Source organism: Hippopotamus amphibius, chromosome 12 (assembly GCF_030028045.1).
Source record: "Hippopotamus amphibius kiboko isolate mHipAmp2 chromosome 12, mHipAmp2.hap2, whole genome shotgun sequence".
Classification (NCBI taxonomy): domain Eukaryota; kingdom Metazoa; phylum Chordata; class Mammalia; order Artiodactyla; family Hippopotamidae; genus Hippopotamus; species Hippopotamus amphibius.
The window spans coordinates 461,642-487,489 of NC_080197.1; the positions used below are offsets into that span (position 1 = coordinate 461,642).

Here is a 25,848-nt window from a genome sequence, read left to right on the forward strand (position 1 = left end):
TCCTTTCTGTGACGGGATTAGTTAGACATTCTTGCAAAGCGATCACTTTCAATAAATTGGGAAACTGCTGCTTGAGCAGACGCCTCGTGTGTATTTCACAGCGTCCCTCCTCCAGCGTCACCCTGGGTGGAGGCGGCCCCCCACCCCCAGGCCTTTGCGGCCTGGTTGCTGGCCGCCCGTCAGCCCACCCGCTACCCCAGTTCCGTGTCCCTCCCCCCGGGAGGCAGACACAGCTTTTGGAAAAATCCCGCATCTTTAATTTTACTCCTCGCCTGGTTCAGCCCAGACGTGAGACACCTGAGCTTGGCAAACACGGTACAAATGTCCGCCTGGGCCCTCAAACAGTCAGGTTAAGTGCGAGCGGGGACGCCCCCTCCCCGACACCCCTCAGAGTGCGTCGGGGACGGCCCCGTGTGGCCCATCACACCCGACAAGTCCAGGGCCGACAGGTGAGGGGCAGCCACTGCCGGGGACCCCGGGCCGAGGGGACAGCTGTGAGGTTTGGCTTTAGTGCAAAAGGCCAAAGGCTGGTTTCTTCAGAGGCACTTTGAGTGGTGGGGACCCTCCCCCCGTTAAAAAGAAGACCCTGCAGCCAGGAGAGGCCCCGGGCGGGCGGGGCTCAGTCCAGGAAGCGCTGGCAGGCCTTCTTCCAGCGGCAGGCCGTGCACCACAGGTCCCGGTGGTCCATGCCGTACACTTTCCGGCACTTCTTGGCATCACCTCGGGGCTTCCTGGGGGGACACACGGGGGGCATGGGGTGCTGTCGGGCAGGGACCCTCCCTGCCTGGTGCCCGCCCTGGCCCCTCTGCACACGCACCTCAGGTTGGCACCGGGCTTGGTGGGCAGGGCTAGTGCGCAGGCCCTGACCGGGGCGGGCTGTGGCTCCAGGCGGATGGGTGCCAGGCAGCCCTGCGAGGAGACACCGCTGTGGCCTCGCGCCCCTCCGGAGCCACCCGCGGCCTCACCCACCTGGTAGGTGTGGTCACTGGGGCACACCTGGGGTGGGGGTGTGGAGCTCAGCACCGGGGGCAGGGGCAGGGCAGGTGGGCACAGCAGGCTGGGCAGGCCCAGCGGCGCCAGCGGCTCTAAGCGGGGGAAGGCAGGCGGCATGGATGCCGTGGGCGACCCCGGGGTCAGGCCGGACAGCCCATCAGTCAGCGCGTCCACGGCGACGTCCAGCTCTGTGTAGTAGAAGTCCTCCTCGCCATCGCTCTGCTCTGGCTCCGCCTGCCGCCTGTGGGGTCAGGGTGGGGGGCGGGGGGAGGGGTGGCAGCTGACACCGAGGCCCGCCTGGCCCACCCCCCCCTCCCCCCGCCGCCCCTCCGCCCCTGGCCCCGCCCCGCCGCACCCCAGGTGCACCAGGCGGATGTGTCTCTGCATCCCTGACGCGGAGCTCAGCACCTTCCCGCAGCGCTTCCACAGACACTGGAACAGCCCCTGCAGCGCGCTCTGGGCGACAGGGGCGGGTCAGGCTCGGGGGCCCCCCGCGTCCGCCCGGCTCCAAGGGCTGCCCCAGCTCACCTTCCTCTTCCTCAGGGCGGGCTCCCCGAACAGGAAGTGGGCTGCCTCAGGGGGCAGCGGGGGCGACGGTGTAGAGGGAGAGGACTGGTCACTGGCCGGGTCCCAGCCCCCTTCCCCGCTGCTGCCCAGTGGCCGCACCGGGGCCTCCCTCCAGGGTTCTGAGCCGGCCTCTGCGGACACACGGCAGTGCAGCATCAGGACTTTGGGGGCCCAGCGGTGCCGCAGACGCTGCTGGCTACAAGTCCCTGAAGGGAAGGCCTCTGCCTGTTCCCCTGTCCACAGGTGAGTGTGGAGGACAGAGAACCTCTTGCAGGAGGCAGTGGCCGGGAGGAGGTGGCCACGGCAGCCCAGGGACAAGCCTCTCCAGCACAGAGAAGGAGAAATGGAAGTCTGGGGTGGGGAGATGCCTGGCCAGCCAGGTGGAGATGAACAGGTCCTGGAAGCCTGGAGGCCTGGGGTCCTGCAGCTTTGGCCACAGGGAGGGGCAGTCCGCTTTAGGCCTCAGGAGATGCACTTAGAAGGTGGTATTCCAGGTGAGGGGCTCTGCTTGCCCCACAGGGGACTGGCGGCTTCTAGGATCCTGGAGGGACAGTGGTCCTGAGCCCTGCTACCACCCCCACCGCAAGCCAGGCCTCTAAGTCTCACCTCTGCTGAAGGCTACAGCTGGGGCCCCCAGCAGGAGGGGGCTGGTGGACAGGCTTGTGAGGGCTGCAGCAGCCATGACCTCGTCCAGCCGAGCTTTTCCCGGGGGGGCTCTGGAGGAGATGGGGGTGAGGGATGGGGGGCAGGTGGGGGGCGGGTGGGGCCTGAGAAGTCCTCCAGGCCCATCCCCTGGCCCGGCACACGTGCAGGCCTGGGCACGTGTGTGCACCCGCCTCCCTCACTCCAGGAGCCGGGCAGGAAGCCCAGCCCCACCCCCAGCTCGGGTTGCCGAGCCCCGAATCCCCAGGAACCACCAGGGACGGGCCTGGGTCGGACTCTTCCCAAAGCCCGACTTCTCTGCAGCCTGGGCTTTGTCCCGTCGTGGCGGCTTCAAACCCTGGTGCTGGACAGGGGTCTGAGGCCCCACCGGTGGGGCCAGACCAGGCCAGGCCCGGCCCAGCCCTCCCCCCAGTCACACATTAACCAGGGTTGTGCAACAGCAGCTGCGGGCCTCGCGCCAGGCCTGGGAGGGCGGGAGCAGCCAGCCGTCAGCAGCAGCCAGGGAGACCGGGCTCGAAGCACAAGCGGGTCCCTGGGCCCCAGTGGGCCAGGCCAGAGCGCGCCCCTGCCTGCGCAGCCAGCTCGGGGGATCAGGCACCCGGAGGACTTCTCTGCAGACAGGGTTGGGGAGATGGCCGTCGGGGGCCCCGGGATTCCGGGACAGTGATTCCAGGCCTGGTAGCCTCTTCTGCACAGAGACTGACAGGCGCCCCCTTGCCAGTTCTGCGCTCTGGCCCCCTGGGTTTGGCGGGGAACAAGGCACACTAATACACGGGTCATTTCTGCTCAGCTCCTCCAGGGCTGGAGAGCTGAGAGGCGAGGACGGAAAGCGAGTTCAGGGCGCTGAGCTGCCCTCCACCGAGGCCCCCTGGGCGGGTGGGGTCGGGAAGGCTCCCGCCCGTGCCCCATCCACCACCCCTGCACACACAGCGCGCGTGTGCACACGCCCCCTCGGCCTGGTAGGCGGCCCCGGCTCACCTATGTGCTGGCACCGGGATGTGAGCCGACGGCGTCCGGGGCCCCGCCGCCCCCGCCCCCGCCCCCACCCCCGGGGCCCCGAGGTCCGCGGCCCGCGGCTCCGGCTCCTGGGGCAGCGCGAACTCCAAGGCAGGGCCCTGCGGACGCGACCGGCTCAGAGCGGGCAGCGGCCGGGTCCCCACCCCCGCCGCCGCCGCCGCCCCGACCCACTGATGCCCGCCCCCAAACCGGCCGCGGCCGGTGCGGCCCCGCCCCCGGCCCCGCCCCCGGCCGCCGCGGCGGGAAGCGCTCCGGGCGCCGGCCCAGCCCCGCCGGACCCACGGACACGCGCGGCGACGCGCCGCCCCGCCCGCCCCGCCCCACCGCGGGGCCCAAAGTTCGTGCAGCCCGACGCCATCTTCGCCGCGGGCCCTCTGTCCGCCCCGCGCCCGGTACCTGCGGCGGCGCGGGCACGGACACGGGCGCGGCCGCGGGATCCCGGCCGCCGGCGCCGAGGGGGTTGCGCCCGCAGCCCGGGCCGGGAACCGGGGGGCGCTCGGCCTCCATGGTCGGCCGGCCGGGCGCCGAGGCTGCAGCGGCGAGCGCGGACGCTCGGGACGCGGCCCAGGGCCGGGCCGGGCCGGGCTGGCCGGGCCGCCGACCCCCGCCCTGGATCGGCCGCCGCCCGCGCCGCGCCGCACCGCCCCAAGCCTGCCTGCCGGCCCCGCCCCCTCCCGGCGGCCCGAGGCCCCGCCCCGCCCCGAGGCCCCGCCCCGCCGCGCGCCCATTGGCCCGCCCGCTGCCCCGCCCCGCCTCCGCCTCCGCCGCGCGCCCATTGGCCCGCCCCGCGGCTCCGCCCCGCCCCGGGACGGCCGGCCCCGCGCGGGTCGGGGAGGGGGCCTGGCTGGCGCCGCCCGACGGCCCCCGCGCCCCCGTCGCCGGGGCGGCCGCTTCCTCGAGGGGTGCCCCTGCGCGGGCTGCGGGACCCGGGAGGGGGCCGCGTTCCCTTGGCGGGCTTCCCGGGAGCAGGTTATTCTTTAACGGCGGCCGCCCACCTCCCCCGCCCCTTACGTAACTCCCGGGGCTGCGGGGCGGCGCCTTCCCTGCGCTCAGGGTCCAGGTCTCACCCGGGGGCAGCCGCCGTGTGCGCCGGCTCACCGCTCGGAGGAACCGCTCGGCCTGAGGACCGCCCCCCCCCGCCCCGGGCCCGCCTCCCTCCCCGCCTCCCTCCCCCGCTCGGTCTTCTGAGCCCCACCAGCCGGCGGTCCCGAGTGACGGGGCGCAGGCAGCCCGCCCCCCCAGCGGGAGGGAGCCCGTTGCCAAGGAGAGGTTTTCACCCCTCCAGACCCCCGCCCCCCACGCCTGCCAGGCTTTCAAGAGGAGCAGACCGAGGCATAGCGGTGTTCATGCTTCCTGAGCTGGTTCTTTATTGAGACCCTGCCCTGGAGAGGACGTGGCAGCCAGGACCCCAGAGAGCCCACAGGCTGGCAGCCCTGCTGTCTGGAATTTGTGCTGTCAGCTGCGTGTCGGGGAGGGGACTGCGGGGGAAGTGAGGCGTCGCACCCCAGTCTGGAGGAAGGATCATCTGTACTTGGGTGTCCAGGGCCGGGAGGGGATGCAGACCCCTCCCCAGGCTTAGACAGGAAGCAGGGGGTCTCCATGCCCTGCATGTGTCCTCTCCTGGTAGGAGCTGGAGCTGGGGGACTCCAGGTGCCCAGGGGCCCTCATCTCCTGGATGCTCTCATACACGTTTTCTAGGAGGCTCTTGTCCACACCCAGGCCCCTGCGAGGGAGGACCTCGTAGGCCAGGTCGCTCCCCAGAGCCAAACTCGTTCCCCCACCCTCGGGGTCTGGCTGGTCTGCGGCAGGTCCTGGGTCCCTCCTTTTAGGCTTGCTGACCCTGGAATACAGGATGTCCACCTGGAGAGAGGGAGCCAGCCCAGGGAGGGGTCAGCACCATCCGCTCGGCGGAGGATCTGCCCAGTCCCACCCACTCTACCGCACACCCTTCACCTTACCGGAGAGGCCGCGGTCGCCTCCACCTCGCCCTGCTCCAGGCCTTGGGGGCCTCGATCTCTTCTCTTGAGCTTCTGGACACAAGCATACTCAGCCACCACGGGCCTGGCCTCAGGCCCGGGCCTGGCACAGCTGCTGGTCAGCCGTGCCCCTGCCCACACCCCAGAGCTGACTGCCAGCCTGGCCCTGGGGATCACGGCCAGCCCCACGTTGGAATAGGTGGCCTCGGGGCCGGTGGAGGGTGCGGCCGGGGGCAGCTCCTGCTGTGAGAAGGCTGTTGGGGCCCTGGTCGTGCCTCTGGACACTTCCAGCCATTGTGGGCACAGGAGATCCATGCTGGCAGGCCGTGGGGCTGGGGGTGGGGGCAGGGCAGAGGTTACTTGGGGGTCCGGGAACACCTGCCCACCTCCAGGCCCCGGCCCGCCCGCCAGCTCACCTCTGCTGCAGGGCCGGCCGCGGTGCAGCTCATGCAGCCTGGTGTCCGACTTGCTGAGGGAACAGTGGTGGGGTCGTCTAAGCCGTGACTGGGGGCAAGGAAGGCTGGTCGGTCTCCTGCTGGCCCCACCCTGACCCTAGGGACACCCTAGCACTCACCGCTTCCACTGGCATCACACTGCCCTGCAGCCTGGACAGCTGCCTCCGTGCCCGCTTCCTGGGTACGAGAGGATCATCAGGCCAGGGAGGCAGAGATGCCGGTCAGAGGCCCGTAGGGAGGTGTGTGTGCAGAGCCCGCGCTGGGCCTGGCTGAGCCCCGCCCCCTCTGGCTGCAGAGCTGAGCCAGGCCCCACCCAGGCCCAGGATGGACATACCTGTGGCAGGCCGTGCACAGCACCCACAGCCAGAGGAGCAGGCTGAGGAACCCCAGCACCCAGAGGGCAGGAGAGGCCGAGGGGACCTGTGGCCTCATCCTGTGAAGCAGTGGATGGGCCTGGGGGCAGAGGACAGGGGTGCTGGGGGCCGAGGGACTGGGCACCCACCCGACAGCCCACTTCTGTGCCTCATGCTGCCGGGAGGTCCCCTCCCCGCTGTGCGCTCTGACTCAGCACACAGGAAACCCCAGGGCTCAGCAGCCCCTCCCTCCTACGGAGGCCGAGGGGACACCGCCTCAGCACCCACCTTCCCGCCTCTGCCCGGGGGCTGCCGCTGAGGGTGGGGCGTGCTCTGCCTGGCCCCCCGTGAGGACCTGAGTCGGCAAGGATGACTCAAGTGAAGGCCAAGCACGGCCAGTGGAGGAGGGGCAGGGCAGCTGGAACCTGGCCAGAGCCCCACGGTGGTCACTGAGGCCAACCCTGTGAGCCGGGGAGGCCCCTAGGGCACACCCCAGGCTTGCGAGCCACAGGCCACAGACTCACCTACAGCCACGTCCCGCCCAGGCGTGGCTCCTGTCCAGGTGATGCCCCTGGCTGTCCACTACAGAGACTGGGCCCCTGAGGGGCCGGAAGGCTGGGGGTCAGCAGACAGGAAGTGTTGCTCTGTACGCCGGCCCCCCAGCCCCCCACCAGCTACCCCCGGCTCTCCACCCTTCCCCTCCAATCGCCCCTACCCTTGCACGTCTGCTTCCTGGAGTCTTGGCAGAGCTGCTGGAGGTGGGCGTGTCCAGCAGCATGGAGCTGGGGGGTGGGGTGTCTCTGGAGTTGGGGGCCAGTCTGCCCAGACCCAGGGAGTGGGCTTTCCTCACCAGAGGGCCCAGGTCCCAGTGCCCGGACCTGGTAGGGCCCAGTCCTCCCCGACTTCAGTCCTCAGCTGCCCTAGGAAGACACCAAGGGGCCCAGGGCCCTGGCCAGGCTAGAGGCCAGAGTGGGCACTCACCGGAGCCGGGACACAGTGCAGCTCATCCACCGTCCAGGGTGGCGGGCAGCTCGGGCACCTCGAGGCACAGCACCTCTGTGTTGCCCTCGGCCCAGCTCCCCACCTCACTTCCTGCCTGTGTGCCTCACTGCATCTCCCCACGCAGCTGCCACGGCAGCCTCACCCGCCTGCGGTGGCCCCGCCTGGGGTCTAGCTGCGACTTGGTGGGGGTGTGCTACGAGCTGCCGCTGATCTGAGGCCCTAAGTCCTGCTGTCTGCACCCACGATGAGGTGGGTGCACGTGGGTGGAGACAGGCACGCACGAACCCAGGCTCTCAATATCCCCCACCCCGCCGGGTCCTCCGGCCTAGTGAACAGCGTTCCCCTGGGGCCTGGCGCAGCCACGTCTCCTCCCACCACCACAGCGCCAGACCCCACCCGTCTGCGGGTGTCAGGCACCATGCGGGGCACCCTAGGCTGTGACCAGCATCTGGCAGAGCAGCAAGGATGCCCGCCCTCCTGGGCTCTCTGCCTCTGGGCGGGGGCAGCATCCTCCCTCAGGACCCCTCCAGCCCAGCCCCGTGACTCGGCGCAAAGACCCCACAGCCAGCAAGTCTCCACTGAAAGACACCGCAACAAAGTTACTTTAATGTCCTTGCTCAGGAGATGCCCCGGGACACTGGTAGGGGGGCTCAATGGGCAAGGAAGCATCAGGAAGGCACCCCTGCAGCCCGTCTCCGCTCGGCAGTGGCCCCACGCCCGAGGCCGGCAAGAAGGCCAACCGTGGGGTCTAGCCGTGGAGCGGGCTGGCCCCTCTTCTGGTGGGGTCCTAGTTGTCGAGTGGCAGCCGGTCTTCCCGAGGGCAGCGGGAGCCAGGGTCCCTGAGCTCTGTCCATGCCACGTGCGGGGGCTCTAGAACTCGGTCATCTTCTTGTGGGTGTCTGCCTTCCTTTGTTGCCGCTGCAGGCCCGCCTCCTGGGCCCGGAGCTGCCCCAGCTGCCGCTGGGCTCCCGCCAGCTTCTCCTGCAGCTGGGCCACCGTCACGCTGTGCCTGGGGAAGGGCCGGCCATTCAGCGTCAGCCTCCAGCCCCTCCTCAGACCTGACCCTCCACCCTGGGGTCAGGAGCCGTGGGCAGAGGCGAGGTGTGGCTGGGCAGGGCCCACACTCACCGGCCGGCGTGGCGGCCGAGGGCCTCCTGGATGCCTCGGATGGCGCGCTGGGTCTGCTCGATCTTCTCCTCGGTCTGCAAGAGCTGCAGGCTCAGGGCCCGCTTGGCACTCCTGCTGGCGTGGTAAACCTCCTTGCCACTCCTCGTCCCGGGGGTCGCCGCCCCCCCCACCTCCAGGGCCCCGGGAGCCCCGCCTTTCAGCTTCTCGTTCAGGAAGTCAAACACACTGCGAGGCGGTGGGCGGCCTCCAGGCCCGCCCCCTCTGCCCCGGCACTTTGGGGGCCTGCAGGCACCAGCCTGGCCACTCCCAGTTCTCTTCTGCAGCACCTCTGCGCACCGGTCCAGCGATTTCCCTCGCGGCAGCACCACGGCGTGGACGGGCTCCACTCGGCCCTCCGCGTGCCGGCCCAGACCTGGGGGTACACGAAGCTGGCACTGCCACCACACCCCGGGGCCGTTCTGGGGGAGCCCTCGCCTCCCCGTGCAGCACACACTCACCCTTGCCAAACTCGTAGCCCATCTTGGCGAGGAGCCTGGAGCCGATGCCCCGCGTGTGCACCTCCCAGCCGGCGAAGGCAGAGCTGCAGGTCCCGGGGTCGGCAGCGCCAGGTTCCACCACTGCAGGCAGCAGAGGGCAGCGACTTAACCCAGCTGGAGGCGGGGCATCCTGGGCTCCGGCCAAGGTCAGCCTGAGAGCTCAGCTCTGGGCCAGGGCCGAACCCCAGCACCCCTGGCTCTGTGCCAGGTGCCCAGGGCTGTGTGGTGCAAACAACGGGCAGAACCTGTGGAAGAGCCCGAGCCCTCCACGCTTCAGGGCCACGACCCGGTCCCGTGGCGGCTCCTTTCCTGCTCCCTGGAGGTGGGTACTGCCGTTCCCCTCGTGGAGAGCCCTTCCCACGTCCAGCTGGCTCAGGCCTCCCCTCCCGGCAGCCACGACGCGGCTGACAGATGCCTCGTGGACACCGCCCCCGGGGGGAAGGGCCAGACGCTGCGAGCCAGCCCCTCTATCCACCGCCAGGCGCTCATGCCCCACGCCCCACGCAGCCATCCTCTCCTGTGCATCCCGTCCCCTCCTGTGGCTCACGCGGGACTGTCATGGTTCTGGGTTTCTGCGTCCGTGAGTCTCTGGCCCTGCCCCAGACCAATCACGCACCCTCCCGTCTCCCCGACTCCGACGGGGCCCCGCCCCTGCCCCGCCCAGAGCACACCCTCCTACTGAGCGCAGTGCGGGGGCCTCTCGGGGGGCAGCAGCCATACCTCGGGCGTAGCTGGCGTCGTCCGTGTCACTGCCATCGGAGTCAGAGGACCCCACGGGCTCCTTGCGCAGTGGGGGCAGGATGCTATCCGCCTCCACCACGGCCTCCTTCAACAGCAGAGAGTCAAACTTGACCGTGTAGTAGCCACTGTCCACATCTGGAGGGGCACAGGGGCAGCAGGGCACGGCCTCAGCATGCGCAAGGAGCCACGCTGGAAGCGGGGAGCAGGTTGGGGCCAAGGCCAAGGACGGCCCTGCTCCTCTTGGGCAGGGGGTGGGATCCCAGTGCCCAACCAGAGGAGTGGTCACGCGAGACTAACATGTATGACGCGCGGGGAGGGCCTCCCAGAAAGGGCCCCGTCAGAGAGCCCCCGGGCAGCCTCACCGGTGATCCGCGCTGGGTACCAGAGGCCATCCTGCCGCTTGGCCAGACATGCAGAGCCGGCCTGCAGGGAGCTCAGGTCCGGGTCCTGGAAGGGGCGCAGCTCACCCACGGAGACCACCTGCCCGTGGGAAAACCTGCAGAGAGGGCCGCAGGGGTGTGGACTCAGATATGGCCGCTGGGGCCCCACGAGCCCGGAGAATGCAGTCTACCTGCCTGGACGCCGCACGGACAGGAGGGATGGATGGGGAGACAGACACACACCACCACACACGTACCCACTGAACACACATGTACAAACACGCACTCAGTACACACCCGCGCACACATACACTGAACATGAGTGTACAAACACGCAACGCATGCACACGTGTCCATACGTGCATCCTACACACAGAGCCTGAACACACGCGTGTACACCCAGGCACACACCTAGGCACACGCAACTACATGATATGCACACCCACCCACCCACGCACACGCCTACACATAAGCACACACCCACACACGTATGCACACGCGCGTACACACATGCATGCATGTGCACATGTGCGGGTGCACGCGTACAGACACACACTCTCTCTCTCTCTCTCTCTCTCACACACTTGTGCCCATGCTTTCGCTCCCAGGATGGACCCAGGTACCCTGAGGACAAGACGTTTCAGATTTCTGCCCAGCCTTCCAGGCTAGACTCAGGCACACGCCGGCACACGGCTGGCGGGCACCCTGCGATGAGTGCTCCTGGGTGCCTCTGCACCAGGCGACGGGGCATCGAGGCAGGTGTGTCTGCGCGCTCAAGGGACTGAGTCCTCCCCAGCCCACTGGCAGGACCTGATTGTAACAGTGCTGCCTCGACTTCCAGATGTCAGCAAAACAATGAAACCAAAATGAAAACCGGGAGAGAGGGGGAGGGGGAGGAAGTGTGGGAACAGAGGGCTGCAACCTTCAACTTTGCCAAATAAAGACATGACGCAACCACGCACACATTTCCCCCTGCGCCCCCACTGCAGGGAGGAAGCGGCTCTAACCCCACAAGAGCAAGCGAAGACGGCACTCGCCCCAGACAGCCAGCCCTGCGTGGTGGTCGTCCTCCCAGGCGGAGTCCGTGGGGAGAAAGGAGAGGAAACAAGGCATTTCAATCACCTCCCGGGGCGGATAAAGGTGGCCTCGGACACCTCCCTTGGCAGGGTTCCGGGTCCTTCTCACTCCGAACCGTCCTCAGGCACCCAGGGTACCGCAGCTGCATGACCAGCCCACGAGTCCTGCAGCGGACACGGTGGTTGCAAAGCCCTCTTCAACTGAGGAAAGAGGCCCAGACTCGGTGAATTTGGCCAAACACCCCCTCGACACACCCAGACACCACAGATGCCACCAACTAAACCTCCCTGAAAGAATCTTCAGGACTCTTAGAAGCCCTAAAATTTGGTGTCCCCCTTAACCCAACAAGTAGTTCTAGGAAATGACCCGAAAAACACAAGAATGAAAGTGTGCAAGGATGGAGCCAGAAGGCTGTGAACCAAACATGAAAGACTCGGAAATAACCTAGGTTCCCAACCCTGGGCAGTAGCTACTGGCATGCCCATGAAGCGAATGTCAGCCAAGCACACGGGCAGCCTAATAGATGGGGTGCATACACCAGGACAAGCCTCTCACATGAAGAGGTCCAAGCGGGACAGAGGAGGCCTTACCCATGAGGCAGGAAAAGCCAGACAACAGACTTCATGAGGAAAACATTAAAAAGTGGTTTTCCATGCAAAACAACCCCAACAACACCCCACTCAGTCAACCCACCTCACAACATCCATGAAAATACGCTCCAGAATAAGTAAAAACTTGAACCAGAAAACAAGCATTTAGAATGAGTATACAGCACAACTCAGTTTGGTTTATCCCAGGAATGCAAGGGGGGTTCAACAAGTGAAAGCCATTCAATGACACAGAGTACATAGAATACCAGCGTATCAACTGATGTAGGAAAGACGTTTGAAAAAAATCCAGCATGCCTGCATGTTAAAAACACGTGACCTGACAAACAGCACCTATGGAAAACCCACAGCTCACATCACACTCCGCGGGGAGAGGCTGCGGGCTTCCCCCAAGATCAGGAGCGAGACAAGGATGTCTGCTCTTGCTACTTTTAGTCAACACAGTACTGGAACCTCCAGGCAGAGGGATTAAGCAAGAAAAAGAAGTAAAAGCCATCCAGACAGGACGGGAGGAAGGAAAAGTATTTCTATTTGTCAATGACACAATTGTATAGAGAGAAAACCCTAAATAATCCACAAAAAACCTTATTAGAGCTAACGAATTTGACAGTGTTACAGGATATGAGATCAACATACCAAGATCAGTTGAATTTTAATACACTGGCAATGAACAATCTAAAAATGAAATAATTTCATTTACAATAGCATCGAAATGAATAAAACACTTAGAAATAAATTTAACCAAGGCTTGTGAACTACAGAACATTGCTAAAAGAAATGAAAGAAGACCTACATAATTGGAAAGAGACCCCATGTTCATGACTTTGACGACTTCATGTTACTAGGACGGCAGTACTCCCCACACTGATCTATAGACTCAATGCGATTCCCATTAAAATCCCAACCTTCTTTCACAAAGAACTGGACACGCTGCTTTTAAAATTCACATGGAAGTGCAAAGGACCTTCAATTGCCAAAAGAAGAAAAAATGTCAGTGGACTAGGTACTGCCTGACTTCGAAACTTACTACAAAGCTGCCATCATCCAAACAGTATGTACTGGCACAAACACAGCTGTGTGGACCAATGGAATGGATGAGAGAACCCAGAAATAACCGCCCCCCCCATCTATCAGGTCTCCTCAGGGGTGTCATGATAATTCAGTGGAGAAAGGACAGTCTTTTCAACAATGGTACTGGGAAACTGGACACCTACACGCAAAAGAATGAAGCTGGGCCCTTACCTCACACCATTAGAGCATGCGATTTACAAGGGAAAAAATGAAACTTTTCAACAAGATTTTATGTCAAAGTGGAGTAAGTTATATGAACTATTTAAGGAAAGTAACATGAGCCAAGAACCATACACGAGTCCCCTACACACAAACCTTCAAGCTGCAAACATGCCTCTGTATGCCAGCTGTCGTACTGTACTACTGCACTTTCCAAGGTACTGTACTGTAAGATTAAAAATCCTTATTTTTTGTGTTTGTTTTTACGTATTATTTGTGCAAGAAATATAAACCTATTACAGTTCAGTACTATGTAGTCGATTTTGTTAGTTGGGTACCTAGGCTAACTTTGTTGGACTTACAAATTGGACTTATGAACACGCTCTCAGAAAGGAACTCATTCGTATGTAGGGGACTTACTGTATTCAACGAAACTTTTTCAAGTATAAAAGACACAAACAGAACCTAATCAACGTGCCAGATCTCTGGAAACATCATTCCCGTGAGCCCTTCCTGAAGAGTCTACCAGAGGACGAGTCTCAGACAACCAAAACAACCAAACACACCCCAACAGGTGGAACGAAGGTGAGCATGAAACACAAAGTTCCTTCTAGAACTAAGGCTGGGAGTAAAAGGGAAGCGATGGCCCTGATAGCCACGCGATCCAACAACGCAAGTCTAGAGCAGTCACAGTGACAGCGCGGAGGACGTGGGCAGTAGGTGTAAAGGTGCCTTTAACAGTTTTCAATCATCACAATTGAAGAATGAATGCTGTCATTCCGAGAGTGTCCTGTGTGTGTAAAACGGGATAAAACAAATTAATTCTGGGTTGTTTGGAGCCCATCACTCCCTAAACTCTGGAGAGCCAGAGTCCTGGGCAGAGAAGGAAATGCGGATGTGACCCAGAAAAGATTAAGTCCTTAATTTGACTTGAAAATATCAGTATGAACTCACAAGGTATCTGTCCTTAAACACAGAAGCATGTGGTGTGTGTATACACACTAGCACGTACACGAGTGTGTGTCCACGGTAGTTCCCAGCTCCATCTGCTGCAAAGACCTAAGACAATGAACCACCCGGCAGCAAAGCGCATCCCAGCGCCCCGCCGCATGGGTCTTGAAATACCATCTTCCATGGAAAGAAACAAGGGCTTCTTGGAGAATGGCTGCCTTCAGGTCTGGGGCAGGAAGAGCATAGGTGAGAGGGGGACATCCTCACCCTGTTGAGGGGAGGCGGGAACCAACCTGAAGAGGCCCCCACTCGGCACGGGGGGGCACAATTTGAGTTGGAGTGAATTGTCCAGAAGCTCAGTGGATTGAAACTCATCATATAGGGTTACATCCTTCAGTCCATAAGGGTAGTAAGTAGTTTTTAAAAGCTAATTTACCACCTCAGGATGAAAGAGAACCAATTTGTTATCTTGGAAACCAAGTAAATAAACCAGAAAAGCCAGGCATTACCCTGCCTCTTCTGTATGAACTGTACCACTAGGTAGCCAGGTTGCAGACGAGGAAAGGTATCTCTCTACAACATTCCGGCTAGTAAGCGAAGTGAAAGAACTAAAAGAGCTCTTTTCTGCGATCCACACTGATCAGTGGACCTACGCGCTGAGCGTGGCTGGCAGCCAGACGTCAGGTGCCTCCTGAGGAAGGCACAGCTCCTGCAGTCGTGCCTGAGCGAGGGGCCTGAGTGCGACCGGTCCCCGGATCCAGTGCCAGCCTGCGGTGAACACAGGAACACGCCGGGCTGCACCAGGCGGTCCATGAGGGTCAAAGGTGTGGTCCTTCAACAGTGAAGCGGTGAGGCCAGGAAAGGTGGGGGTGGGGTGGGGTGGTGCCTTACAGAGCCGCAGCATGGCCACACCTCAGAGCTCCAGGCGGTGAGCAGCATCAAAGTTGGGGGCGGGGCTCTCTCTGGAGGAGGGAGAAGGCTGTGGTTGGGCTGAGGCAAACTCAGGGGCTCCGGGGGCAAGCGGCAGATCTGCAGTTTCCATCTGAGCAGCAGCGAGCTCTATGGTGTTACAATGATTCCTCGTACTATTTCTTTACTTCCTGTATCTGATCTTATTTTACAACAACAAGAGAAAAATTTAAAATCCACTGTGTCCTTGCTACGTGTCAGGTACCATTCAACATTGTTTTTACTTATGCTAACGTATTCCATTTTCCCAACAACTGAGAGACATTCCCATCTCCGTTTTATGGATAAGGCTATTGAAACATAAAGCAATGAAATTAGAACAAATGTACGAAAAAATGCTCAGTCTTGCTAATAATCAAGGAAATACAAGTTCAATCAAGACGCAGGAATCCACGAACCAGAGCACGTGGCCAAGGGTGACTACTGGTGACTGTGGAGGAGAGCAGGGACTGGGAACCGCACGTGCACCAGGACAGAAAATGCGCGCGCTGTCCACACTGCGACACACTGGGGACATTCTCACCAGGGACGAAAGACGTGCACTAGGATGTTCACAGCTTGTTGTTCATAATAAATAAAAATTGGGAAACACCAGGAGGAAACAGAGTAAATAAAATGTGGCATGTTCAGGCAGAAAAATAACACAGCAGCTAAAACGCACAAAATCGTTCTACAAATAACAGCGCGGACTTCTCTCAGATACGCTCAGTAAGAAGTGCTGCAAAACAAAGCACGCTGTTCGATAACCATTTAATTAGAAAGCACAGATGTTTCTTGTTCAAGGACTCGTGTACTAGAGAGAGGCCACGGTGGTGACCACGAACCTCCCGGGAGGAGGAGGGGCTGTGCCAGAGTGCTGGGTCACGGGGCGCTTCAACACTATCTGTTTTCTCTTTCTAATAAAATTTTAAGTAAGTAAGTTTAAAAATAAAAATCCAAAGCAAATGCAAAAAAATAACTGAGACCCAGGTGTTGGTGAGGGGTATGACTGCGGGCTGCAAGGGTCGGGCCCAAAGCTGACAGCGGGCAGCACTGGAGACCACGGCGGAAGGGAACCTTCTGGTCTCAGAGCCGGGCACAGCCTGGGAGGCCTACCTGGCGGGCCTGCTGTCAGGGGAGTTAATACGGTGAAACCCTGAGAGCAGCACCTGCCCAGAGGAAGCAGCACCTGCCCAGAGGAAGCAGCACACAGACACGTTACTTCTCATGCCCACACGGGACATGGCACAGGAACCTTCCAGAGAGACCAGTGGCAGAAAGGATGGAGGACTCCCTCTTCTGCTCCTTGACCGTCTGTGGGGCACAGGGGAGCACCAACCCTGCGGAAGCTCGAGGAGGCTTATGACTGATTCGGACACTTTCCTGTATGTATGCTACACTTTTCACAAAACTTACACGGAAAGAAGGGGAAAAAAGGGAAATGCGCCAAATAAGACTGTGAGCCCAGCAGGAACCTATTAAGAGACAAGACAACCAAAGAACTGAAGGCAGTCACCCTGGACTACTGGCTAAAAAAGAAAATCATTTACTAGAAATCTCAGTAAACATTCTTTACAAAGAAAAAACAAAAAGAAGTGAAATTAAAGTTAAGTGCTTAAAGAAAAGACGACATCATCACAACAATTGTGGAAATTTGAATACGAAGAAGATACTGCTGTTAAATTCATCAGGTGTGATGAGAACATGGGAGATAATTTTTTTTTCTTTAAACTCTTTATTGGAGTATAATTGCTTTACACTGCTGTGCCAGTTTCTGCTGTACGAGAAAGTGAATCAGCTGTACTTATACAATGGAGATCATTTTAAAAATAACTTCCTTGCCGCTTAGGTGAGAGGAACATCCTAAAGTATTTATAAGTGAAAAAACCAGTAATTCCTACAACTTGCTTTAAAACAGTCCAGAGGCAGGAACCGGTGAAACAAGCCTGGCACAGCGCTGACAGACGCTGCCGCTCCAGCTGGAGCGCAGGCAGCCCGCACACCACTCTCTCTAGCTTCCTGTGTGTTTCACAACCTCTGTAATAAAGCTTCTACAATAAAAGTAAACTTTATAAGTTTCACTCTGAAGAATAAAACTGGTGACGAGAAGTGGGGTCCATTCTTTTCAACATAAGCTCCTCTGTATTTCTCGATCTACCTGGGGAAAATCCAAGTAAACACCTAAACAAGGACACTGCTGGAAAAAACCTCTGCCTTCAACGTTCTCTTCTTGTCAGCACTCTGCCAGGCAAAGAAGGACAAAACTCCAAACCTTCAAAACCCGGAGGGCCCACCATGACCTTGATCCTGCCTGCAAGCCTGCGCCGCTCCCCAAGGGGCCCGGGGAAGCCAGGCCTTACCTGCAGCTCTCCTGGAAGCGGCACTTCCCCTCCAAGAAGAACGGGCAAGGCTTCAGAGACTTGTGAGTGGGGTAGAGATAGAGCACGCGCACGCCTGGGGAGCCGTCGTCCGCCTCCTCGGTGCCCACGATCATGGCGTTGTGATACTCCAAGGTGCCCCAGGCACTGTAGTAGGGGGCGTTCACCTTCCTCCCACTCAACTCTGCCCCGTCCTCCTCGCCCTCGCCCTCCTCCTGCCCAGGCTGCGTGGGTCCTGGCCCAGCCTCTCTCGTAGGAACAGTCTCCAATTCTGCCCCGGGGGCTACTGGCACCTCCACTGCCTCAGCAATGGCCTTCTGGAAAGCCAAATACTCAGCATCCTCCTGGGCTGGGCGCTCTCCATCCAGCGCCGCCAGCAGCTTGCTCTTCCTGACGGACACCAGGCTGGCCTCAGTGAGCTCGATCAGCTCCTTCAGGTCCCCCTGCAGCTGGCGCAGGTCGGCCAGCTCCGAGGGGTCCAGGCCGGCGCCCAGGGCCAGCTCCACCTGCTGCAGCTGTGCGTCGTAGGTCCGAAGGGCGGTCTGCAGGCTCTCCTCGTCCATCCTGCCGCGAGAGGCCGGGGCCTGGGTCCTCAGAGGAGAGGCGTCGGAGCCAGAGCTGCCGGGAAGAGAAGCCGGATGAGCCCGGGACCGGCCGCGCCGGCCGACCGCCGCCCTCGGCGCACAGCCTGCGGAACCCCGAACGGCCCCGTCTCCCGTTTGGGCCGGAAGAGGTTGCCAGCTCCGAGAAGAGGAGCCGCAGCCGGCCCCTGGCCGCGGGCCCCACGGCCTCGGCTCCCTCCCCGGGAGCTGCCGTCAAGCTCCTCCCGGGTGTCCGCGTCGCCGCCCGGGGCCCCGCGCCGCCCTCCCCCGCTCGGCCGGCCCCAAGGGCCCAGGCCCGTCGCCCAGACCCCCTCGCCCCCCGGCCGAGCGCTCCTCCGCGCCGCCTCCCGGCCGCCGCCACAGACGGCCCGCCGGTCTCACCGGCCGAAGCCGCCCGGCGCCCCGCTTCCGCCCTCGCCGCCGACGGGCACTTCCGCCCGAGAGCCGCCGCTGCCGGAAGTGCCTGGCGCGGGGGCCGCCGGGACGGCTCCGCCCGGCCCCGAGAGGCCGGCCGGCGTCCCGTCAGGCGCCGCGCGGGGTCAGCGCGGGGTCGAGGGGCCAGGCGCGGGGCGGCCGGGGCTCCGCGGCTCCGCCGAGCGGACGCAGGTGAGGCGGGGCGGGAGGGGGGGGCCGGGCGCGGGCCCAACGGGGCCGCCGCCCGCACCCACGCGCCCCGCCTGTGAGGGGCGCCCGCGGTGGGCCGGGCCGGGGGCGGCGGCGGCGGCGGCGGCGGCGGCGGCGGCGGCGGCGGCGGCGGCGGCGGCGGCGGCGGCGGCGGCGGCGGCGGCGGCGGCGGCGGCGGGAGGCGGGCGGGCGGGCCCCGGCTCCAGCGGGGGGCGGGGCGCGCGCGCCGGCCCGCGCCTGACCGAGCTCGGTGCCCGGGGCAGGATGTACACGCTGCTGTCGGGCCTGTACAAGTACGTGTTCCGGAAGGACGAGTACTGCGTGCTGATCCTGGGCCTGGACAACGCTGGCAAGACGGTACGTGCGGCCCCGCGCCGGCACCCTGCCCTCCCGCCCTCCTCTGGATCTGTGCTTTTAGCTGCACGTTTTCCGCCCGGATGGGATGCGACCTCAGTTGGAGGCCGCAGGACGGTCACCGCCAGCTGCTGTGAAAGCCAGACGTTGTTCGGTTTTGCTTCGCTTTAAAGGCGTAGGTCCCAGGCGGGGTATTTGAGAAACTTCAGCTTCCGCCTCTCTCTCTCTCTGCTTCCAGACCTTCTTGGAGCAGTCAAAAACCCGGTTCAACAAGAGCTACAAGGGGATGAGTCTGTCCAGAATCACCACCACCGTGGGCCTGAACAGTAAGGGGGTCCTTCAGGGCTGTGGGTGCGGGGGGCAGAGCCCTGAGGACGCCGCCATGTGTGAAGGCCGTGGGGGAGGCCGCTGCCTTGCCTCCCGTTGGCGGCTCCTCCCGGGAGAGCTGGGACTGGTGGGTCAGGGACCGAGGCCAGAGCCTCACCTGTCTCCTCTTCTCCCTAGTTGGCACTGTGGATGTGGGGAAGGCCCGCCTCATGTTCTGGGACTTGGGGGGGCAGGAGGAGCTTCAGTCTCTGTGGGACAAGGTAAGGTGGGTGGAGGCCCCATCGGTCCTCTCAGGGTGGCCATTTGGTCTCTTTCTCTCTTCTCTCGGAAGGCCTGGGACCCCCCCTTCTTTCCTTTCCGTTGGCAGCTTCCATCACCCACTTGGTTCCTGAGGCTCACCCCCTACCCCATTTCCCGAGTCGCTGCCCCAGGCGCAGGGACACCCCTGGTTCCGTGGCTTAGGGCTGTTGTTGCTGACCGGCGCAGGGCCGCAGCAGCTGTTTGGGGCTCGGCTTCTCCCCCGGGGCCTGAGTCTTCCCCCCCGGGTCTCTCTCCCTCAGTCCTAGCTTAGGACCTGTGCTCCGTGGGGGCCCCTTCCCCATCAGGAGAGGGTGTCCTCCAAGGCCCACAGCAGCTGCCTCCTCTTTCAGCATAGGTTTGAAGCATTTCTGAGACCTCTGAGTTGGAGTCAGTCTTCAGCTCAGCCTGTGCCAGGCACCCGGGCCCAGCAGAGAGCAAGGCAGAACCAGCCCTTCCCTCCACCCCTCCCTGTGGACCGGCCTAGAGGATTTGGTACAGCCCAGTGCCAGGGGCACTGACAGGCTCGCCCTGATTCTGGGGCAGATGTGCCCACCCCGGCACTTGCTGGTGGCCCGGTGTCCTGGTCCTGATTTCTGGTTTGCCCTTGGCAGCAGGAGCCCGGTCGGTTTTTCATCATTCCCCCCAAAGCATCCCCCCTGTCCTGATCTCCAGCCAGGAGGACAGGTTCCATCTTGTGGCCGGAAGGTCACTGACAGGCCCTCTGGGGCTAAGTTGGACCAAGGCAGAGCCAAGCTAGGGGCTTTTTGTTCAAATCCACACGGGGAGTGAAATGTTCTGTCACAGACCAGGGTCTTGGGGTAGATGCTGCAGTGGAGATTGGGGTGCAGGTGTATGGGCGGGGGGAGGGGGGTATGGTGGGCCTGAGTAGGGTCAGGGTCATCTCGGATGCTGCCCCATGTCAGGCCAGGTTGGCCGAGACCCCATCCACCTGGCAGGTCACCACAGTGGGCTGCCCTGGGCAGCTGTGACACAGTCAGGTGGGTCTTTGTGTGTCAGAGCGGGTCCTGCAGGGGCCCTGCACTGGGTGCACTGCCTGCCACGGCAGGCAGGCCACAGCTGGTGACAGGTGCCCCCCTGCGCTCTTGCCTCTGGTTGGGGACTGGCTCCTCCTGAGGGGAAGCTGGCTCAGTGGGGGGTCGTGTAACCCCCCCCCCCCCCCCCCCCGCCGGCATCCACATCTGCTGGCGGCGTGGCCTCGTCATCTCATCGTGAGACGTGGGAGCCCTGATCGCTGAGCCGTTGTCTCAGATGGACCCTGGGTTTGTTACATGCTCCCCAACTTGGGGGTGGAGTGGGTGCCCTGCCTCCTGCCAACAGCTGCCAGAGTAGGGGCGCTGCTGGCCCCTGGTGAGCCCGTACCACAGGGGTGGCCACACCCCCAACCCCAATCGTGTGAGTCCTTGGGAGAATGGAAAGTGGCTCTCCTGCTCCCCGTCTGCTTCTGAGACAGTGTGTTCTGGGGCCTGACCGTGCCCCTGCGCCGCCCAGCACTGCCTGGCAGCCCTTCATTCCCCACATCCACTGCCTGTGTCCTCCCCACACCTCCGTCCTTGCTGCGCGCTCCTGCCCACGGGTCTGTACGTGTGCCAGCCTCAGGCCACGTCTGTGGACTGAGTGGACCACCAGGGAGGGTGCCTCTCGGCTACAGCGGAGAGCCCTCCATGAGGCCACAGGTGACACCACCATCAGGGTCTGGGCGTGGTCGGTGCCGTGGGCTCAGGGCAGCCCCTCGCGCTCTGTTTTGTTCATGCTTAATCCCTGGGGTGCCGTTCCTGTCCCCGCCACCGCTGCCTGGCCATCACCCGATGCCCAAGGGCATGGCAGCAGACCCGGCCCCCATCTCCCGGGGCCCAGTTGCACGTGGGTTGTAGTCTCCCGCCACCACAGGGGCCCCAGGGCCCGTGTAGTGACTCCCTCACTGGCCCACGGCAGACCCCATTCTGTCTCCTGCTTCGGAGGCCTCCGCCATTGGGCTGTAGCTCCTGGGCCCTGCATCACCCAGCAGGCTGGCCAGAGAGGCCCTGGGTGTGGGACACATGGTCTGTGGGACCTAGGAGGCCACCCGTGTCAGGCTTCCTTCTCTGTAGCAAGTTCAAGTACACAGGCTTGTCTTTAACTAGGGTGGGGGAGGGAGCGAGTCCACGTCGTGTGCTGCAGAACGTGTGGGTGTTCCGGGTTCCTGGGCTTGTGTCAGGCGGGAGCTGGGGTGAGGGTGTCACCACTCCAGCGACATGGTATTTTCTTGCTCTTCTGATCGGGACAGAAGGCTGACTTGCCAGGCCCCAGCTTCACGTGTCTATCTTTTCCCAGGTGTGCTGCCATTCACCCCGCACAGCTCTCCCCATACTTCGGGCTCTGGTGGTGGGGGCAGGCCCTCCCGTGTGGCTGCTGCTGGCAGGGAGCCCAGGGCAGGCCACCCTCCTGGCTCCTGTCCAGCCTGCAGAGCCCTGAGTTTTATTGTCCTGCGCAGGGGACAGAGCTGCTTTGAATGTGCTGGACTCACCCCTTGGTGGGCCTCTGTGGCTTCCCCAGCGGCGTGCTGCCAGCTTGCCGTCCGTGCCAGTCCCCCCCCTCACTGGTCTACAGAGACCCCGAACCCCATCCCTTCCGCTCCAGTTGCCCTCGGGCCACTGGTTTTGTGCAGGTCCCAGGAGCGGATGCTGAAGTGGGGTTCAGAGCACAGCGCCTGGGAAGTGGCTGAGGGAGGTGGCCACCCTGGCCCAGGGGATCTGGGGCACATCTCCACTCTACCCTACCTGCAACCCCCAGGAAGCACCCCAGGAGGGTCTTCCAGCTGGGGGCTGCCCGGAGGCGGCTGGGCGCCCACAGCTCAGCGCCGCGTTCTGCTCCCACTAGTACTACGCAGAATGCCACGGCGTCATCTACGTCATCGACTCCACGGACGAGGAGCGGCTGTCCGAGTCTAAGCGAGCGTTCGGTGGGTGCGGCCGGCCAGGCTGGGGAGGTGGGGAGCAGGCCGGTCCCTCTGCACAGCCCCGTTTCCAGAACTGGGCCTGGGGGGAGGCCAGGCCTCCCAGGTCAGGGGGGCCCCAGCGGAGCATGTCCACACCCATGGGGGGTTGGTGAGGACACAGGGACCTCCGGGCAGAGGTGAACGAAGGGTGCTCACTGCTGCTTCTCCGCCTACCCCAGAGAAGATGGTGACAAGTGAGGCACTGGACGGTGTCCCCATCCTGCTGCTGGCCAACAAGCAGGATGTTGAGGTGAGGCCTCAGACCAAGCGGACCCTGCTCCCGGGGGACGGGGTGCCTCTCCCAGGGGAGGGCCGCTGCCTTCCTCAGATGCCAGGATGTGGTGGCCCCGGGTGCACAGAACCCTGCCCCCCCCCAGGCCGCTTCCTGCCCTGCCAGCTGCCTTCTCTGCACCAGAGGCAGCTGTGCCGCGTCCCTCTCTCTGGCTGGGGGCCAGGAGCCGCCTGCTGGGCGGACCCAGGTGGAAGCTCTGGAGAGAAGATGCAGAGGGTTAGGGCTGAGTGTCAGCGCCGACCCAGCCTATCTGCTGCCCTTGAGTGCAGCTGCTGTGCCGGCCTCATCCCCTGGGGCCACTGGCCAGAGGGGGCGCAGCAGCGCGCCGCGTGCAGGGGACCCTGAGGAGGCCCGTGGTGCGTACCTGGAGCATCTGGGAGGTGGCTGCCAGGATGTGGCTCTGACCACCTCTGGCTTCCCCGTGGGCCTTTCCTGACACCTGCTTCTCTGAGGCCGCTTGCCAGGCAGAACCCATCCTGGATGCGGTAGCCCCAGGGTGTCCCCGCGGCTCCAGGAACTGCCCGGGATGCGGGGGTGGGGCCGGGTGGCGGGCCTGCCCCTCACGGCCTCACCTTCCCCAGACGTGCCTCTCCATCCCTGACATCAAGACGGCGTTCAGCGACTGTGCCTCCAAGATCGGCAGGCGCGATTGCCTGACCCAGGCCTGCTCAGCCCTCACAGGGTGAGTAGGCTCACCCTGGGCACCGGGGGCCACGCCCAGCCCTGCCTCACGCCCGCTGTCTCCACAGCAAGGGGGTGCGCGAGGGCATCGAGTGGATGGTGAAGTGTGTCGTGCGGAATGTGCACCGGCCACCGCGGCAGCGGGACATCACGTAAGCGCAGCCAGCCCGTGGTGCCCACCACCCCTCCAGAAGAGCTCCTGCAAGCCCGTGCTGCCAGTACCCCCAGGGCATGGGTTGGGTTTGCCTTTGAGTTCTTCCACTTGCTTTGTTTTTTCTCTAAGACAAACTTTTCTGTGTCTAGAAAAGTGTAGGCATCCGGAGGCTTCTTCTGCCGAGGGGGGCCAGGGCCACAGGGACCCCAGCCGACCCCCACATCCAGCCTGGGCACCCCTCTCCCTTTGGAACTGCTGCTCCAGCAGCCCTGCCGGCCTGGCCCCAGGTGGGGCCTCAGGGGGAGCTGCTCAGGAGGGGGTTTTGCAGAGTGTGGGGCCGCTGTGGCGCCCGCTGCACTGTGCCCACCTCAGCCTCTGTGCCCTCTGGTCCTGGAGGTGGGCTAGAGGCGGGTGCCACCGTGAAGGAGACCTGGGCCCGTCTCTGTCCCTGTCCTGACGGCCTCAGGACGGGGCAGGGGTGGTCTACCTGGGAGGCCACATGTCCCCTCCACTGACCCGGCCACCTTGTTTTGATCCCCAGGGAGGACAGGAAAGCTAGGTGGTTGCTGGGAGTGGGTGCCTGCATCCCCAGGCCTGCCTGCCACCCCCCTAGGATGACTAGCACTACCAGTTCAGGGGGTGCTGGGAAGGCCAGTGGGGTCCCAGGGTGGGCCGGCACCCCCAGCTGGGGTGAGGCCTGTGTGCAGGAGCCCAGGCCTCCCGGCGAGGCTGCTCCTCACGCCCCTCGCTCCCACCCTGTGAGCCTAGCCGTGGGCAAAATAAAGTCCCTTGCAGCGACTCCCGTCTGCCGTCGCTCCAGAGGCCTGGTGGCGTTGTGTCTGAGGGTCGCGTCCCCGCCCGCCCTCCCCTGGCGGGGCCGGGTGGATGCTGGGAAAGGGCCGAGTCAGGGCTGGGGGTGGGGAGCAGCTGCAGGTGACGGGACTCACGGGGCGGCGGGGCCTTCCTGGGGGGCTGGCGGGCCAGAGCGAGGAGTCCCCCTGGGTGGGTGAGTCAAGCCCTCATCCAGACCTGCCCCAAAAGGGAAAAGCATCGTTTCCCAGAAGGCGAGTGGGCCACGCCGTCCTGCCGGGAGGTCTTGGCTGGTGCCTGGCTGGGAAGTCCCCTGCCTGTGTGCGGAGCGTGGAGCCCATGGGAAGGGCGAGGCGGGGGGCCGCTTCTCCTGGAGCGCTGGGACGTGCGGCTTTATGCCGGCCACTGCGAGCTGGCCTGCGTTTCACAGTGAGCGTCCTGGAGCCGGCGACTCTCCCTCCACCCCGCCCTGAGCACGGAGAGCGCAGACGGGCCCGGGGACGGCCGCCACCGCTGTCCCGCTCCCACGGCCCCCCCCCCCCATCGAGGGTCTGTCCCAGGGCGTGGGGAGAGGGCGGCAGGCCCCGCTGGCGCAGCCCGTCCAGGTGTGTCCCCTGCCAGGTGTGCCCGCTGCGCACCGGCCAGACATCACACTCGTTCACCAGTCGTCTTTATGAAGGATAAACTCGGCGCCACAGGGGCCGCGTGCAAACGGCTCCCCAGGTGCGACCGGCGGCCGCCCGCGCCGAGGGCTGGGGCCGGCAGCGGATAAATAGCGGGGAGGGTGCTCGGCGCGCGCGGAAGAAGCGCTCGCGGACGCTGTGCTCCTGGCCGCGCGCAGCGCCCGCAGCAGCCGCGCCCCCAGCGCCCCGGGCCGCCCCTCGCGGAGCTCCGTGAGCTGCCGCCGCAGCGCCGCGCGGCCCTCCCTCAGCGGCGGAGTGCTCGGCGCCCCGGGGCCCGCGAGCACCTGCTGCAGCCGTTGGAGCCTCTCGGGGGGGATGTCCCGGAAAGCCAGAAAGTCGACCGCGGCGCGCTCGCACTCCTCGGTCCCTGCGGGAGGGCGGGCAGCGAGGGGACCTGGTCAGGTGCGCGCGCCCCCGGCGAGGGGGCGAGGCGACAGCTGTGCTGGAGGGTCCGGGGCGACCACGGGAAGCTCGGCCGGCAAGCAGGCGGGGTCGTCATGCGACGCGAAGGGAACCCCCGTGCCCTCTCGCAAGCCGTTTAAACCTTCCAGGCCTGTTTCCCAACGTCGGCGGGAAATGGCATCACCCGCCAGCGTCGAGGCCCTCAGCATTCCCTGGGCCGCCCCCACCGCGCTTCCGGAAAGCCCTCCCCGGGAGCCGGCCGCGGCCCCCGGGAGCCCCGGCCCGCTCACCCGGCGCCCCCAGCTCCAGCGAGCCGAGCGGGAAGGAGCCCGTGCAACTGGTGCACAGGGCGTCGTGGAACACGGAGCCCGGCACGTTGACGGCCAGGCCCAGGGCCGTGCAGTTGCGGTGGGGCTGGCACCGCTCCGAGCTCGAGCTGCTGGCGGAGAAGGTGCCCCGGGGGGCACGGCTGGCACTGCGTGTTCTGGCTGCGAGTCCCTGGGGGTGAGGCGGGGACACCGGAGTCAGAAGAGTCGGGTGGTCCCCGCTCGGCGGAGGGCCCGGCGCCGCGGCCCCGCCCCGCACCCACCGGGGGCGGCCAGGCCGGCGCCGGGCGGGCAG

At 63.9% G+C, this 25,848-nt stretch overlaps 5 protein-coding genes across 9 annotated transcripts in view; 2 read left to right on the plus strand and 3 right to left on the minus strand.

The window, feature by feature from the left end:
• Positions 1 to 219: 219 nt before the first annotated feature.
• SLC2A4RG (SLC2A4 regulator) lies at positions 220 to 3,873 on the minus strand. Of its 2 annotated transcripts, XM_057703627.1 has the most exons (8): positions 3,637 to 3,873; positions 3,202 to 3,338; positions 2,167 to 2,276; positions 1,522 to 1,691; positions 1,349 to 1,449; positions 997 to 1,234; positions 818 to 909; positions 220 to 731 (listed from the first exon to the last, which is right to left on the minus strand). In XM_057703627.1, exons 1-8 carry the CDS (start codon positions 3,745 to 3,747, stop codon positions 620 to 622), a joined length of 1,071 nt encoding a protein of 356 aa, XP_057559610.1. In that variant the 5' UTR covers positions 3,748 to 3,873; the 3' UTR covers positions 220 to 619. The 2 variants fall into 2 exon arrangements, with proteins under 2 accessions (XP_057559610.1, XP_057559609.1); XM_057703626.1 differs by having other exon boundaries at positions 818 to 1,234.
• Positions 3,874 to 4,557: 684 nt separating this feature from the next.
• Positions 4,558 to 6,203, minus strand: LIME1 (Lck interacting transmembrane adaptor 1). The gene is made up of 5 exons (XM_057703928.1): positions 6,006 to 6,203; positions 5,791 to 5,848; positions 5,633 to 5,720; positions 5,199 to 5,548; positions 4,558 to 5,100 (listed from the first exon to the last, which is right to left on the minus strand). Exons 1-5 carry the CDS (start codon positions 6,101 to 6,103, stop codon positions 4,816 to 4,818), a joined length of 879 nt encoding a protein of 292 aa, XP_057559911.1. The 5' UTR covers positions 6,104 to 6,203; the 3' UTR covers positions 4,558 to 4,815.
• A 1,406-nt stretch (positions 6,204 to 7,609) lies between these two features.
• Positions 7,610 to 25,706, minus strand: ZGPAT (zinc finger CCCH-type and G-patch domain containing). Of its 3 annotated transcripts, XM_057703926.1 has the most exons (8): positions 25,518 to 25,706; positions 25,110 to 25,192; positions 16,986 to 17,621; positions 9,794 to 9,927; positions 9,411 to 9,566; positions 8,652 to 8,771; positions 8,155 to 8,566; positions 7,610 to 8,035 (listed from the first exon to the last, which is right to left on the minus strand). In XM_057703926.1, exons 3-8 carry the CDS (start codon positions 17,564 to 17,566, stop codon positions 7,897 to 7,899), a joined length of 1,542 nt encoding a protein of 513 aa, XP_057559909.1. In that variant the 5' UTR covers positions 17,567 to 17,621; positions 25,110 to 25,192; positions 25,518 to 25,706; the 3' UTR covers positions 7,610 to 7,896. The 3 variants fall into 3 exon arrangements, with proteins under 3 accessions (XP_057559909.1, XP_057559908.1, XP_057559910.1); XM_057703925.1 differs by lacking the exons at positions 25,110 to 25,192; positions 25,518 to 25,706 and adding an exon at positions 17,987 to 18,087; XM_057703927.1 differs by lacking the exons at positions 25,110 to 25,192; positions 25,518 to 25,706 and adding an exon at positions 17,914 to 17,935.
• Positions 18,079 to 24,160, plus strand: ARFRP1 (ADP ribosylation factor related protein 1). 2 transcript variants are annotated; one of them, XM_057703929.1, is made up of 9 exons: positions 18,079 to 18,211; positions 18,493 to 18,586; positions 18,822 to 18,909; positions 19,088 to 19,170; positions 22,088 to 22,169; positions 22,385 to 22,455; positions 23,079 to 23,179; positions 23,247 to 23,330; positions 23,482 to 24,160. In XM_057703929.1, exons 2-9 carry the CDS (start codon positions 18,494 to 18,496, stop codon positions 23,489 to 23,491), a joined length of 612 nt encoding a protein of 203 aa, XP_057559912.1. In that variant the 5' UTR covers positions 18,079 to 18,211; position 18,493; the 3' UTR covers positions 23,492 to 24,160. The 2 variants fall into 2 exon arrangements, with proteins under 2 accessions (XP_057559912.1, XP_057559913.1); XM_057703930.1 differs by having other exon boundaries at positions 23,247 to 24,160.
• The window catches only part of STMN3 (stathmin 3), a 41,451-nt gene continuing 38,888 nt past the window's right edge, over positions 23,286 to 25,848 (plus strand). Inside the window, exon 1 of the mRNA XM_057703931.1 lies at positions 23,286 to 23,330. Coding sequence (XP_057559914.1) covers positions 23,297 to 23,330 — 34 coding nt within the window. The 5' untranslated portion in view covers positions 23,286 to 23,296. The remainder of the gene's footprint in view (positions 23,331 to 25,848) is intronic.